The sequence below is a fragment of the Nansenia antarctica genome (genome assembly GCF_963989245.1).
Source record: "Nansenia antarctica genome assembly, chromosome: 18".
Taxonomy (NCBI): Eukaryota; Metazoa; Chordata; class Actinopteri; order Argentiniformes; family Microstomatidae; genus Nansenia; species Nansenia antarctica.
This window is the reverse complement of record NC_137691.1, coordinates 5,989,192-6,004,748: the sequence shown is the minus strand read 5'-3', so window position 1 is coordinate 6,004,748 and position 15,557 is coordinate 5,989,192. Positions and strand designations below refer to the sequence as shown.

At 45.7% G+C, this 15,557-nt stretch overlaps 2 protein-coding genes and 1 pseudogene across 4 annotated transcripts in view; 2 read left to right on the top strand and 1 right to left on the bottom strand.

The window, feature by feature from the left end:
- LOC308173514 (arf-GAP with GTPase, ANK repeat and PH domain-containing protein 1-like) overlaps nt 1–692 on the top strand; it is a 20,685-nt pseudogene extending 19,993 nt beyond the window's left edge. Inside the window, exon 20 of the transcript in view lies at nt 435–692. The product of the transcript in view is annotated as an arf-GAP with GTPase, ANK repeat and PH domain-containing protein 1-like (transcript). The remainder of the gene's footprint in view (nt 1–434) is intronic.
- Nucleotides 1–15,557, top strand: part of cdk4 (cyclin dependent kinase 4) — a 359,603-nt gene that overhangs the window by 45,108 nt on the left and 298,938 nt on the right. The gene's annotated exons all lie outside the window — the stretch shown is intronic.
- LOC308173513 (kelch-like protein 10) lies at nt 4,607–7,023 on the bottom strand (the record flags this gene model as incomplete). The annotated part of the gene is made up of 5 exons (XM_080548542.1): nt 4,607–4,978; nt 5,066–5,215; nt 5,336–5,953; nt 6,069–6,558; nt 6,878–7,023. 5 exons carry the CDS (start codon nt 7,021–7,023, stop codon nt 4,607–4,609), a joined length of 1,776 nt encoding a protein of 591 aa, XP_080404668.1.

Here is a 15,557-nt window from a genome sequence, read left to right as displayed (position 1 = left end):
ACTCTTCCCACCCCCCCTCTTTCACTCTCCCCACCTTTATTCCTATGCCACTCTCCCCCCCTCTCTCTCTTTCTCTCCACCTTTATTCCTATCCCACTCTTCCCCCCCCCCCTCTCTCTCTCTCTCTCTCTCTCTCTCTCTCTCCTCCTTTATTCCTATGCCCCTCTCCCCCCCCCCTCTCTCTCTCTCTCTCCACCTTTATTCCTATCCCACTCTCCCCCCCCCTCTCTCTCTCTCTCTCTCTCTCTCTTTCCACCTTTATTCCTATCCCACTCTCTTCCCCTCCCCCCCCCCTCTCTCTCTCTCTCTCTCTCCACCTTTATTCCTATGCCCCTCTCCCCCCCCTCTCTCTCTCTCTCTCTTTCCACCTTTATTCCTATCCCACTCTCTTCCCCTCCCCCCCCCTCCCCCTCTCTCTCTCTCTCTCTCTCCAGTATGGCAGTGATGTGAGGTGTCGGGACGTCCAGGGGCAGACAGCGCTGACCCTGGCCCGCTACGCGGCCAGCCAGGAGTGTGCCGACATCCTGCTGCAGTACGGCTGCCCCAACGAGCCCGCCCCCTCGGTGGCGACCACGCCCAGCCTCTCCGTCGCCACGACGCCGAGCCTATCGGTCGCCACGACGCCGAGCCTCTCCCGCAAGAGCAGCGCTGCCAGCCTCAGCCGCAGCAGCTCTCGGAGAGTGGTGTCGTAACCTAGCGACCGACCGACCGACCGACCGACCAACCACCCTCCTCTTAAAATTGTGTCATGTCTACTTATTCTTTCGAAGTTCTTTTTTTTACTTCTTGGACTTTACTATTTAGTACTGGCCTGCCTCCTTGAAAAGACCACAAATCCACATCTTAGTGTTGATGGATAGAGAACAAGGTTATTGTACACAGTGACGGAGAGAGAGAGAGAGAGTGTGTGTGTGTGTGTGTGTGTGTGTGTGTCAATGATGTACTGTACGTCAGAGTGGCTCTAGTGAAAGCAGGGGGCCTCACAGTGTCCTTTGAAAGGCACCCCTAAACTCTCAACAGGACACAGCCTCAGACCAGCAGGACTGAAGAGGGTAGAGCCGTGTTTGTCGGGCTCACTCTTACCTGGCTGTGTGTGGTGTGTTTGTGTGAGGGAAGGTACTACCTAGTGGGTTAATATGTCCCTACCACCGCCGCCGACAAAGACTTACACTCGCAGTCCGCCAGACCAGGCGCAACACATCTCTGTGTTTGAACTTTGACCTTCCAAATCAAGGTGTGCTCTGTCACCCCTGCCCTGGCTTCGCAGACAGACAGACAGACAGACAGGCAGACAGACAGACAGGCATGTTGTCCTGTGTGCTGACTATCTGATATCCTTCAATCCACAGGGCTGAACAAAAGGAAACTAGAGGATAAGAAGTGCAATAATTGGACTAATTGGACTATTGGACTAACAAGACTATGAATGTTTCTGTCTCTCCTGTCCTCTATCTCTATAGTGTACCTGGAGTCCCATGACAACAGACTGTGTGACGACGGCCATTCTTATCAGAGTGGCAGTTTGTCCATTGAGAACCTTTCTCCTCAGCTTCCATGGTTAGGTTTGACTCGGCGTGGTGCATCTCAACTCAAAACGCAGCTGACAGGAACCTGCGTTTCCCTTCGACAGTGACGTGACCTCAACTCTGTCCTCTGAACGAGGGGCTGAACGACTCCCAACAGAAACACAACAGTGGAGCTGTCATGGCAAATAGTGTCCGGCTGCCAAATAGTGTCCGTGTTGAGCCAAGACCAACCCGAGCCAGGCAACCCGCCAGAGCGGTTTCCAACTATTGACCACTGTAAACCGACTCACTGTACCACAGTAGAACAGAACAGTCAGTTATATGGAAAAATGCCCAACTGAGATGTATAACTGTCAGATGGATAGGATTTGTATTTTAAAAATAAGTCGAAAAATAATTGTATAGAAAGACATACAAGTATATGAAATCGCTATTATTACAATAATTGTCATAGTTATTAATATTGACATGTACTTCATGTTCAAGGTTGTTATTGTATGTTCTGTATGGTAGATTATTGTTTGTAATAATACACACAGGGGTATTACTCTGAGCTGTTCAGAGATTCAGAGCTGTGACAGGTGTGGTGATTTTGGCAGTCAGTCAGCTTGCTCATCCCCCCCGTCACCACTTCGACATCAAAGACCGAGATGTGTGTGTGTGTGTGTGTGCGTGTGCGTGTGTGTGTGCGTGCGTGTGTGTGTGCGTGCGCTTATGTGTGCTTTAGGTACGAGCAACACTGGATTGAATTAGTCTAGGCTGTCATATATGGATGAGTGCATCAACCCTTAAAGAAAGAATGATTCCCACATGAGCTACTAGGTCATTCTCCTCTAGTATTTTAGTTCAACAGTGTTACTGCCAGACATGCCGTTTTAGTCTAAACAGAAGAAATGCCTTGAGTTTGATTGAATGTATTGCAAATGTATTGCATAATTCCACACGTCCACATTTGAGTTCCAAGCTTTTAATTACATTTACTTACACATCTCTGTGATAAGTGATTCAGATTCAGCTTTTTTGAATGTTTTGGTGCACTGCCACACCTCCAAAAGAAAAAAGAGAGGGTTTAAAACCAAAACGATCAAACTTCATTTGTGGATAGAATTCCAAACTGTACAAATGGAACATTGGTAGAGGAAACATTGCTGACATCATTGTGACATCACACAATCATTTGCCTTGAGAATGACATGTTTGCGAGTGGTCACAGTGTACAGTAAGAGAAGGACCATGTTGCTTGAACACTGGGATGACGTACAAACATGAGTCTTTTTGTTTTTACCGTAACTGAAAATGAAAATTGCAAATGACTGTATGTGTCTGTATGTTATGTAAGCTTCTCTTTTGTTTTGCATTGTTTTTTTCTACTCATGTAAATGATTCATGAAACGACAGCTGTCAAACATTACTGTCCAACCTGTGATGTTTTATTTATAGATTTGGGGGGGTATTTCATATTTTAATGTAAAACCTTTGTCTGCTTAGAAAAGGAAAGAAAGGGAAAACAGCAGCATACAACAAAGAAACAATAAAACATTTCATTATATGTTTTGGTGTTTATGTCATTGGAATGTACTGACATGAAGAGACATAGGCTACTGTGCAAAGAGTGTGTGTGTGTGTGTGTGTGTGTGTGTGCGTGCGCACGTGTGTGTGTTTGCGTGCTTATATCATTTGTCATTTGTTTGGAAGGTATTTACATGTAGACGTCAGAGATACACGTATTGATGGACATTAATGGGCATGGGCTTAGCGCCCAGCAAAGTTAAGACATGACTTGCAAACTAGCATTCAATTAAAGTCTCCCTTATACGTTCATTGTAGAAAAATAATTGTACCACCCGGCCTGATAGAAGCAATAAGAAAGACAGAAATGTTATGTGATTTCCATGGGCACTTGAAGGATTTATTTGGATAGTTTCTGTCTCTGCCCAGGTGGACTGCAGTGGGCAGGACTCTGATTGCCACTTTGACTTAAGCTCCGCCCACTTTGACACAAGCTCCGCCCACTTTGACTTAAGCTCCGCCCACTTTGACTTAAGCCCCGCCCACTTTGACACAAGCTCCGCCCACTTTGACTTAAGCTCCGCCCACTTTTACACAAGCTCCGCCCACTTTGACGTAAGCTCCGCCCACTTTGACTTAAGCTCCGCCCACTTTTACACAAGCTCCGCCCACTTTGACACAAGCTCCGCCCACTTTGACACAAGCTCCGCCCACTTTGACACAAGCTCCGCCCACTTTGACTTAAGCGTGTGCGCGTGCGTGCGTATGTGTGCACGTGCGTGTGTGCGCGTGCGCGTGTGCGTGTGCGCGTGCGTGTGTGTGCGCGTGTGTGTGTGGTTGTTGTGCCCACTTTGACTTAAGCTCCGCCCACTTTGACTTAAGCTCCGCCCACTTTGACACAAGCTCCGCCCACTTTGACTTAAGCTCCGCCCACTTTGACTTAAGCTCCGCCCACTTTGACACAAGCTCCGCCCACTTTGACTTAAGCTCCGCCCACTTTGACACAAGCTCCGCCCACTTTGACTTAAGCTCCGCCCACTTTGACACAAGCTCCGCCCACTTTGACTTAAACGTGCGCGCGTGCGCGCGTGTGTGTGTGGTTGTTGTGCCCACTTTGACTTAAGCTCCGCCCACTTTGACACAAGCTCCGCCCACTTTGACTTAAGCGTGCGCGTGTGTGCGTGTGCGCGTGTGTGCGTGTGCGTGTGTGCGTGCGTACGTGTGTGTGTTTGCGTGCTTATATCATTTGTCATTTGTTTGGAAGGTATTTACATGTAGACCTTCAGAGATACACGTATTGATGGACATTAATGGGCATGGGCTTAGCGCCCAGCAAAGTTAAGACATGATTGCAAACTAGCATTCAATTAAAGTCTCCCTTATACGTTCATTGTAGAAAAATAATTGTACCACCCGGCCTGATAGAAGCAATAAGAAAGACAGAAATGTTATGTGATTTCCATGGGCACTTGAAGGATTTATTTGGATAGTTTCTGTCTCTGCCCAGGTGGACTGCAGTGGGCAGGACTGGGTCATGTAGGGATGGGGGGTAATGGTGGGTAGATATGGTGTCAGACAGTAAGGATGCTGCTATTGGAGGTGGACAGTTTGAGCTCCTCCCGGGGGTTCTGCAGGGTATCTCGCGGGGCAGCATACTCGAGCACATTGGGCAGTCCGTGCACCACACAGCAGCTAACGGCACTGCGGAAGATGCCCATGTCATGGGCGGTATACCACTCATCTGTCTTCTCATCGTAGCACTCCGCATTGAAGGTGGTGGTGAAGTCATTGAAGCCGCCCACCACAAACAGAAGATCATCCACCACCTCGATGCCAAAGTTGCTCCGTGGGTTGAACATGGGGGGAACTGCGCGCCAGGTGTTGGTCTGGGGATTGTAGCACTCTGCGTTTCGCAGACGGTTGGCTCCATCAAAGCCGCCCACCTAAGAGAGGATAGGAGAAATGTGGGTCAATAACAGTATATCAGAACTTGAGCATAGATTTATTGTGTATTTTTATGTAGGTCTCACCGCATAGACCTGCTCCCCATAGGCGATGACCCCCAGCCCACTGCGTCGGCTTGTCATGGGGGCGATCAGAGTCCATTGGTTGGTCTCAGGGTTGAAGCACTCTGCTGTGAACAGGCCCTCATTCCCATTGAAACCACCACATATGTATACCTAGAATTAAGGCAACTCGTAAATTCATCCATCCTGGCTTTTTAATAGATTCATTGTACAATAGTTATCAAGTTGTGTTCCAGGTACAGTTAGTCTTACCTATTCCTCTGTTCCACTTACCTTTCCAAAAAGTGTGGTGGCACTGGCATCACTTCTCTGCTCATGCATGGGTGAGATGAGTGTCCACTGGTTGGTCTCAGGCTCATAGCGCTCAGCAGTGTTGAGTCGCACATGGCCATCAAAGCCGCCCATGGCGTAGATGCAGCCACCCAGCACAGCCACACTGACGTAGCAGCGCCGTGAGTGCATGGGTGCCACTTGGTGCCAAGTGTGTGTGACTGGGTTGAACTTGCGCACACTGTTGAAGTAGTCAACGCTGTCAACGCCTCCCACGCAGTACACAAAGCCATTGAGGTAGGCAGTACCGTGGTAGGCCCGTGCGCTCTCCTCCTCTCGAGTCACATTGACCCATCGGTCAGCCCGTGCATCATACGCCTCAATGCCATTGGTGGGTTTGCCACCACTCCAACCACCGATGGCCAGTAAGATGGCATAGGGCAGGCGAGGGCGGATCAGAGGGTTGCCGAAGTCAGAGCTGGAGGGCCTATTCATGGTCAGGTCATACATGGTCTTCAGTGCGTCGATGTAGATGGGCCTGCAGTCAGCATTGCCTCTCACCAGTGGATTATTCTTCACATTGTTCATGAAGTAGTCCACTGTCATCAAGGCCATGCGTACCTAAGCAAACAGACACAGACAGATATGGACACGGAATGCAGTCGGCCAGCCGATACACCTTTATGAAATGAATCAAACATTTACGTGTTACGTGTGTTGTCCGACTCTCAGTCACCTTAGGCAACAGCACCGAGATCTGGGCTTCGCGGTCTTGAGGAGAATGGCCAATCCAGCGCAGGATGGCCTCAAACACTACATCTTCCTGCTTCACGTTCAGGTCGTCCTTCTCAATGATGTCACGAAACTGCCACGGCGAGAGTTCCAGGAACTCTTCGGAGCTACGCACCATCTCCTTAAAGTGATGCAGGATGAAGAGAGAGGACATGCGCCTGAGCTCATGGCAGGAGTAGAAGTCTGCAAACGTACAGATCCCAATGCAGTTCTCCGGGCACAGCTGGGCCTCTAGGTAGTCACTGCAGGCTCGCACAACGCCCATGACAGAGAACTGGTCTGCAGCCACCAGAAGCTGCTGCGCATTCTCGTCAGTGACAGGCACAGAGCGTGTGTAGGCATACTCAATAATGAGACGCATCATGTCCGGTGACACACCAGGAATGTCGTACACCCGCTTTTCTAAGTTGTTCCAGCCACTTGTGAAGAGAGCTCTGTGGGTCAGGGTTTAGAGAGGAGGGATATGATGGTCAGGACTCATCCATATACTGTACCAAAGTTTCTCAATACTCTTTTCAATATAGTACAGCAATATAATAAACACCCTCTGCAATTATATGACAATATAAAGAGGGGTACACAAATATTATGAATCAATAGTTGTATCTTTTATAGAATGTATCATTGCTGCCACAAAGAACAATGTGTAAGCTCTTGTAGGATCTGGCTATTTTCTTCTGATTATCCTTTGGATCCATGCCAAGTGAATCCCTGCCATCCATCATGGCTACCCCCCCAAGTTAAGACACTCACCGGAAATATGGACTGCAGCCGCAAAGGATAGTCTTGTGTGCGTTGAATTCGATGCCATTGACTTTAATCACCACGTCACAGAATTTTTCTTCCAGTCGTAGCTCATTAAATATTGTACAGGCCATGGAACTCATTTTTCTCTCCATGTTGCATCTCTGAAATGTAGAGGTGGACCCCTCTTCCAGTTCATTCATTCTTGTGTTGAATATCTTTAATATCCACTTTTTGGGCAAGAGGTGGCACACTGCAACTATTCTTCTGAGCAATGAATGTGAACCTTCATTCCCCTTACATGTGGTAACCATGTTCTAGAATTGTGCATTATTACATCACAGTGAGTGATACAAAATTAGAATGTCTCAGATACCATTTTCATAATAAGCTGACACCATCATAAAAAAATATTAATGTTCTTCTTCATCATCATCATCATCTCGTTTTTGAGGGTGCCCTGTGTGAAATGACACCGTGCAGGGGTCGGCAATAGGCGGCCCGTGGGCCATTGCTGGCCCGTCACCAATAATATTTGGCCCAGCAGATTATTTTGAGAATCCACTTTTTTTTTTTTTTTTACAATATCGGACCGACAGTCCCACACCGCGCCTATAATGTCCGAATAGAGAATCTACCACCACCTGAATAATGCTTATTGTACTTTTATTCATGTTGAGATCAGTGGTGTAGTCTAGTGTTTTCTAGTGGGTATACTGGGATTTTCCCCTCCCAGCCTCATATCGATCGATATACATTTCGGAACAACATAAAAATAAATATGCGCTCTCTGTCTAACATTATATCTAACATTACATGTTTTAAGGCTGATCTGTGCATGATAGTGCTGCATTTTGACATATTTCATGTCGCATTTCCCCCCCGTTGATGGTATCTGACGCTATAGTCAGTCCCAATGGTCCAAAAGTCAAGTGCTTCGTAACACAGACGGGGTGAATTTTATGAATGAAAGTGTGAAAGTTCTGTCACAAAACGCCATTACGTATCCTCACACATTTTTAAGTGGGTATACGGAAATCTTTGGCCTTTCCTAGTGGGTATACGGCGTAGTCCTGCGTATCACGTAGACTACACCACTGGTTGAGAGTGAATGACACAGGGACAGACAATCAGGCAGCGGGGTGCACCGAAGCACTGACGCTGAACCCCTCAGAGTGAATCATAAGTAGGTGGACAAGGCGTGGTGCTGAAATAGCCGACATGCGGTGTGGTTTGAAAAAAATAACATCAGCTCATTAAATCATTCAAACGTAATGTTTACGTATGTGACTGCAACACACATATGAACAGTAACAAAGCAAATTCTGTTTAATTTTCTGAAAAACATTGACAACAAAATCGGCGCAAAAGTGGTGGTAGGCCTATGCTCCTGAAACGACAGAGCAAACGCGCTATTAGGGATAATAAGTACAATGAGCCATAAGCCATTCATTCAAAATATACAAAATACAATTAGGTTATTAAATACAATAACGACAGGCTTGGTACTCACTTAATGTGAAAAGTGGCATCTCCCATCGGTCACTATTTGCTTGATATCTGGTGATATTGACGTCACTTTAATCCGCAGGCAGTTTTTTCGTCTTTATCACATTCATTGAGGAAAAGGACGACTCGCATGTATAGAAAGGGAACATTGTGAGCAGGGAAGATGTGAGTCTCACACAACGGCTTTGCATTGATGAAACCAGGTAGGATGAACGTATAGTTCGCTGTCCATTCCTCATTAAATGCCCTGTTTTCACCGTCAACTTTCCTCTTTAGACCTTTGGAGAGTGACATTATGTATCTCTTGCTAGTTAGCAGGTTAAATGTTTTGCTAACTTCACCCGACACGCAAACAACCAATCCAATAATAAATAATGTGACCTTGTCTGGAGGAGGGGGGAATCATTCAGAATATAAGTATGTTAAATAATTATTAGAATAAGTTAGGCTGCGATACATCGTCAGTCCACACATTTATTATTCAAAACTATGGAAAAGGGTGAAACTACGTTTCAACGTTGTTGAGAATCACAACACAAACTCACTAGTCAAGCCTAATACTGCAACGTAATGGATTGGACTGCTACCTAGTTAATTATAACACTACTTTACATTGTTAGCAGGCTCACAAAACAAGCCGTGTTAGTTGACTAGCGATGTGTACATTTCTCGAAAGAAAAGTCAAAGCATTAGAACGTGTCACATTTTTTAACAATCAATTACTTAAATTATCCTTTGATTATGTTCGGGCCCGCCATCTAGTGGCTACAATTTTTTTGGCCCGAGGCCAAACCTAATTGCCGACCCCTGATTGACTTTTGTTGTATATATTTTGCCATTATAACAACAACAAAATCGCATAAATAATGTATTGTGTATCTGCTCCATCAGGTGACAAATTAGGTAGGAACCTTTATTACTGCTTTTGTGGTACAGGGAAGATAATATTCACACACATACATGTCCGTCCTCAATTTAAGCAAGTATTTAGGTTGTCTGGTATTTACATCTTTAGTTGCTCTCCAAAGAGATCGTTTGATCCTCTATCAAATTATGTGCGTGCGTATAATGTGTGGGTGCGTGTGCGTGTGCGTGTGCGGATACGTGTGCGTACGTGAGAGAGAGAGAGAGAGAGAGAGAGAGAGAGAGAGAGAGAGAGAGAGAATGTTTGTATTGAGTGAACAAGGGACTGTGAAACGTTCATTACCAGTCTTGGCCAGGGGGGGGCAGCATGTGCTGTAGTTTGTGACACAGGCAGAACAGATCAATGGAGATTTCTGCAGTGTGATGCAGACCAGGGGCGTCGCTAGCTCTGGGCATCCGGGGCTTCAGCCCGAATGTTTTCTGAATAGCCCCCCCAAAAAGATAATAATAATAATAATAATAATTTTAAAAGACCCGGATCTATTCATCTGTCATTCCAATCATGCATTAAAGCCCTTGGTATCATTGATCAACAACGCAAGTACGTTTTAGTCGAGGCAAGAGGATTATAGCTGTGTAAATCATCATAAATAATACTTTTTTGATGTGCATTTCCAAGGCACACCATCATGCCAGCTCCCAAAGCACTCCAGTGTGTGCTGAGGTAGAGGTAGCCGTGTGTCGAGAGAAAGAGTGTGCAGTGCAATGGCCTACCCCCTGTTGTCTTGGTGTAGCGAGATTCCCCACAGAAAATTAGGGGCAGCCCTCTGTGTGGGTTACATTGACTTTTTATTGAGAGTTAAGATCTTTATTTTTCTTATATTTAAAAGCAGCATTGCATAACGTTGGAGCTTAATTGATTTGTTTACAAACACCACAAACAAGATAATATCATATAGATCCACACACATTGATGACGTTTGACGACGTTTTGCTACTGTATGGCAGTAACAGACACATGACACTAGATTGTTATTTAAAGTAAAATATTATTGCAATTAGTTTGACAAAAGATATAATGTTATATCGTGTAGGCTACTACATATCTTTGCTCATTAATAGGGCCCTGAGTGTTTCAATACCACAACATTGTAGTGGATGTGATGTGGAACCTCCCATAATGAGAACACAATCTGACTAGGAAAAACCTAGTCATTAATTGAAAATTAAGGAACGTTTTTAAATGTAGAATTTCAGCTGGAATTCAAACGAATAATTTGACTACACTGCAGATATGATTCTGTAGCCACTTTGGGTTTGTGAGTGTGTCTTCAGCTGAGCATTCCTCAGCATATTTATGGATGCAGGACATGGAAAACATTCCCTCCCTGGAACTTTCCTGCCGCTGGGAGGCCTTTTACAACACCAACGACAAACCAAAACAACAGGAAGTGCATGGCAGAGGAAAAGGAAGTGACCGCTAGGCCATTCATCATTCACATTCTTTGGAGACACATCAAGCGTGACAAAGGGACTTTCCAATACAGTTTGGATGAGTTATTTACCCCCCCCCCCCTCCCCCCCTCAAGGGTAGCTCCCTCGTTTAAGACTGGACATCTGATTGGCTGGTGCTGGTGTCACTCATCTCTTTGGCCTTCTTACTGCCCCCTTTCCCCCCACCCCCTACGCTGTTGCCGCGGTTTTCAGCCTGTCCCCCGGCGATGGCCTCTCTTGGCAGATGTTGCCACACAGCGCCCACAAGGTTGCTGCGGAAAGTCTTGCTGAGAAAGTTGTAGAGGATGGCGTTGGCCACACAGTGGACGAGTGACAGGCCCTGGACAACAGAGTAGAAGAAGTAGATCTCCTCCACCACCCGGCAACTCAGCAGTCTGGGGTCCAGATCGTCCACCAGCAACAGCAGCATGACTATGTGGAAGGGCAGCCAGCACAGCACAAACACCAGCGAGTAAAGATGCACCAACCATAACCCACCCTGGCCCCCTCGGCTACGGGCCTCAGGACACGCCCGCACCGCCCGCCACGTCAGCAGGTTAAAGGTCACGACGATGGACGCAGGAACCACAAACTGGAAGATCAGGAAGAGGATGGTGAGGGCAGCGAACCAGTTCACATAGCTGTGCTCCGGGTAGATGAAGCAACCCGGCTCGTCCCACTCCAGCACCCGGACATGGACGTTCTCCAGCAGGCCCAGGAAGAAGGAAGCGGCCCACAGACCGCCACACAGCACAGCCCTCCTGCGCCGCTCCGCAGGCCCCCAGGGCCTGGGCCCGGTCCGCACCACAGCCAGGTAGCGCTCCACCGTCATGTAGGCCAGGAAGAAGGAGCTGCTGTAGAAGTTGATGACGAAGACGAGGTTGGTGAAGCGGCACAGGAAATGGCCCCACACCCAAACATGGTCCATCATGACCTGGGATGAGAGAGATGAGAACATATAAAATAAGATTGACGCTTGTATTTTGTATTTCAAATCTAAAAGACCACGGAAACATAAAGAACGAGAATGGAGGGGGATCGTCACAGTCACGCTACAGATATTTACAACGTCGGAATAAGCGGTAAAACAGAACGGAAAAGTCATCATATCACAAGAAAGTGTCACATGTCAGTAAAACGTGCCTCCAGCAGAAATGATTTGCTTTATTCAAAACATGCTTATCAAAAGACAGACATCTACATAACATTTACAAGACTGTGGTCTGTGGATCATCAAAGGGTATCATGATACCATATGTGACACGGTCTGGTGAAAGGGGAACAAGTAGGCAACCAATCAAAATGTTCAGACTTTTATTTTTAAAACATGGAAATACATTTCAATGTTGTGGAAAGTCACAACACAAACTCGCTAGTCAAGCCAAAATACTGCAATGCAAAGGATTCGGTGAGCAATCCCCACTGCTACCTACTTAACTATAACACTACTTTACATTGTTAGCAGGCTCACAAAACAAGCTGTGTTAGTTGACTAGCAAGTGTGTCGTTGATTTTCAACGACGCTGAAATGTATTTACATTTTTCTAAACCCTGAAAGTTAAATCGGCTGCCAACTTGCAGCCCAATTGACCACCAGACCGTGTCACACATCGTCTCATGACCACAATCGTCTCATGACCACAAACTTGCCTCCAGCATGAAGACAGGTGTTATGATCATGACCATCAGGTCGGAGATGGCCACGTTGAGGACACAGAAGAGCACGCCGTTGCGGCTGCTGCGCCGGCGCCAGTTGACCCACACCACCAGACTGTTGAGCGTCAGACCGCCCATGAAGAGCAGCAGGTAGAGCAGGAAGAGAGAGATGCGCCGGGAGGTGTTGTCCAGATCAGTGTGACACTCATGAATGAACCAGGCCAGATCGGAGAAGTTGCCGTCATACATAGAAGAGTCGTTGTGGTGGCTGTCCATGACCTGTGGGGAAAACACAACCCAGCACTGTTACAGAAACACAAGAAGTAGTGGGGGGGGGTAGTGGTGGTCTAGTGGATAGTGAGTTGGACTTGAGATCGGAAGGTTGTGAGTTCAAATCCCGCCTGAAGCCACACCACTACTAGTGTGCCCTTGGGTAAGGCACTTAGCCCTCAGTTACTCCAGGGGGAATGTCCCTGTAATTCGTAATTGTAAGTCGCTTTGGATAAAAGCGTCTGCTAAATGGCAAAATTATAAAATTATAAATTAGAAGTAGGGGGGAACCAAGGGGTTGGCAGTAGTGTGTGAAGCCAATGTCCAATGTCCAAAAACCTCACTGTGGACATCACTGTGGACATCAACCTTGCAGGAAAGGGTGATTGGATTGCATCTGAGGACTTAACATGAAATAACATTCATTTCCAAATAATACCAGATCAACATTTTTTTGGAACAACTGGGCCCTCATCCTGGTACTTTGAGTGTCATTATGAGGCCGTTCCAGAAATGAATGAATCAGGCAGCGTTCGTAAATAACGCTCTGGAAATCTGATCAGCACTCACGGAATGCCTCTTGTCCAATCAAATTACTTGGTCGCTCTATGACGTTGAACCCAGTGTGCACGCCGGCGCTCTCGGAGCGAATTTACGAACGCAGCCTAAATGTCTTTGCCTCAGGGAGACAACCAGAGGAAGTCAAAAACAGCTTAAGTCTGATCCAGATTAAATCAAGCCAGTGGGCATGACTGTCATAAACTTATAAAACAATACTGCAATCATGTGATACATATATGCATATCCTATATATAGCTGAACATTTTCTTTCACACAATAAGTTTATGTGCACTCAATTACTTGGGAATCAGAATTAAAAATGTGTAATGAATTACTAGATCATATTGTAATGTAGGGAGATAGGATAAGGTTGTCCCTGTTTTGTTTTTTTACTCTGACATTATTTAATTCCTCAATGTAATGTCTCACATAACAAAACTAAAAAATTATCTAACATAGGCCTAAATAAATAAATAAATACAACTTTTATATATTAGATTATACATTTGTTTGTTGCTTTTCCCTCCCTTTTTATATCTACGTTTTTGGGACATCCCAGGAAATAGCTTTGGAAAAAAAAGTAAAATAAACATAATTTAAATTCAAATTCTGATAATGAAAAAATGCAATGTTGTCCTAATCTCAACTGGTCTCAAGTGTTGGTATGCTGACATGCACAGCATCAATGATCTCTGATCTTGACACCTTTTTATTTATTTTTTACTTGCTTTAATAAAAATAAAAATAAAGTAAAATGATGGTTCTAAGAAGGAAAAATACATCAGAGAGTTTCACATGTAGCTTTGTTTTTGGTTTTCTATCCCCAATTGAAGACACAGGTGCAAACTGGTATAAACACTTGGTAAATCACTGTGAGCACAGGGACAGTACAGTGAATACAGTTAGCCCAGCTCTCCCCAACAGTACTTTGCTGACGTTTACCTGAGAAAGAAATAATGGAAGTCGCTCACAACAATGGACATTTCTGGCCCTCTTTCTCCATCCAGAGAAGGGGAGAGAGGACTCAAGTGACTTACCGACCCTTAGCAGCAGAGAGCCAAAGATGAGGAGATCCAGAGAGAAAAAGAGCGGAGCGCTGCAGTTGTAGACTGTGAGGGATTGTATGAGCAACAGAGTCTCAGTTCCTGGCTTTCTCGGGCTCTAGCTCTGTTTGGATGTGGATGGTTGCTGCCCTCTTACCAGCACAAGCCTCCAGGTTAAATTCCCTCTCCATGTCTACACCCCCAGCACTGAGTCAGCACCATCCAGCTGGAGCAGAGGACAGGATATCCTCGCTGGGGAGTAGAGGAGGAGGGGGGGATGAGGGGAGCAGACCACTGTACAGGGGTGATAAAAAATAAAACATAAAGGTCATAGGACTACATTATAAAGTGCAAAAAGATTCATGGCACAACCATCCAACCACCCACACACACACACACGCACACTTGGGTTGGGCCGAGATTCAATATTATGATATTTTGTCATATTTGGAGCATACTGTGATATTCGGAGCATATCGTCATTGTTCTCTTAGAGAAAATATTCTGTAAAAGTGTTTGAAACTTCAGATATGTGCATACTGTAACTGCACGTTCAGTGTCCTGCTTTTTTGCAAGGCACAGCACATCTAGGGGTGAAAACATGTCTGTTTGTTTCACCACACTATTGACAACAACAGTCAAACGCTACGCGCTGCCACCCAGTCATTTTTGCCCATGCTGGTATGTCTCCCACCATTCTTGGGGCGGCTGTGGCTCAGGAGGGAGAGCTGGTGTCTGATGATCGCAAGGTGGGCGGTTCGATCCCTAGATGGACGTGTCGAGGTGTCCTTGGGCAAGACACTGAACCCCAAATTGCTCCCAATGAGCTGGCCGGCTCCTTGCACGGTAGCTTGCCGTGAATGTGTGTGTGAATGGGTGAATGAGAGGCCATTGTAAAGCTCTTTGGAATAAGGTCCAGTCCGTTTACCATTCTTCAGCAATGACAATTGTTATTGTCGAAGGCACAAGCTGTATTTTCTTATCTGATGTCAAAAGAGATGGCCCTGCTATTGTTTTTAGAGTCATTTGTGTAACATTTTACTTGAAGAATATACTGTAATGAGTTGTTGTTATAGTTAAGTACAGTATGATCGTCATGACTGTCTAATGAAGCTTTTTTCATCTTAGGGATAATCGCTGAACACTTCTTCATCTTTATGAGATATTCATGCTTATGACAAGCGTAATGTAATGCATAGTAACGGCATACTGTAGTGTACACACTAACAGTTATGCATATTAGAGTTAGACAGTTAAAATATTTGAAAAAGAGGCTACTGTCTCAATATGAC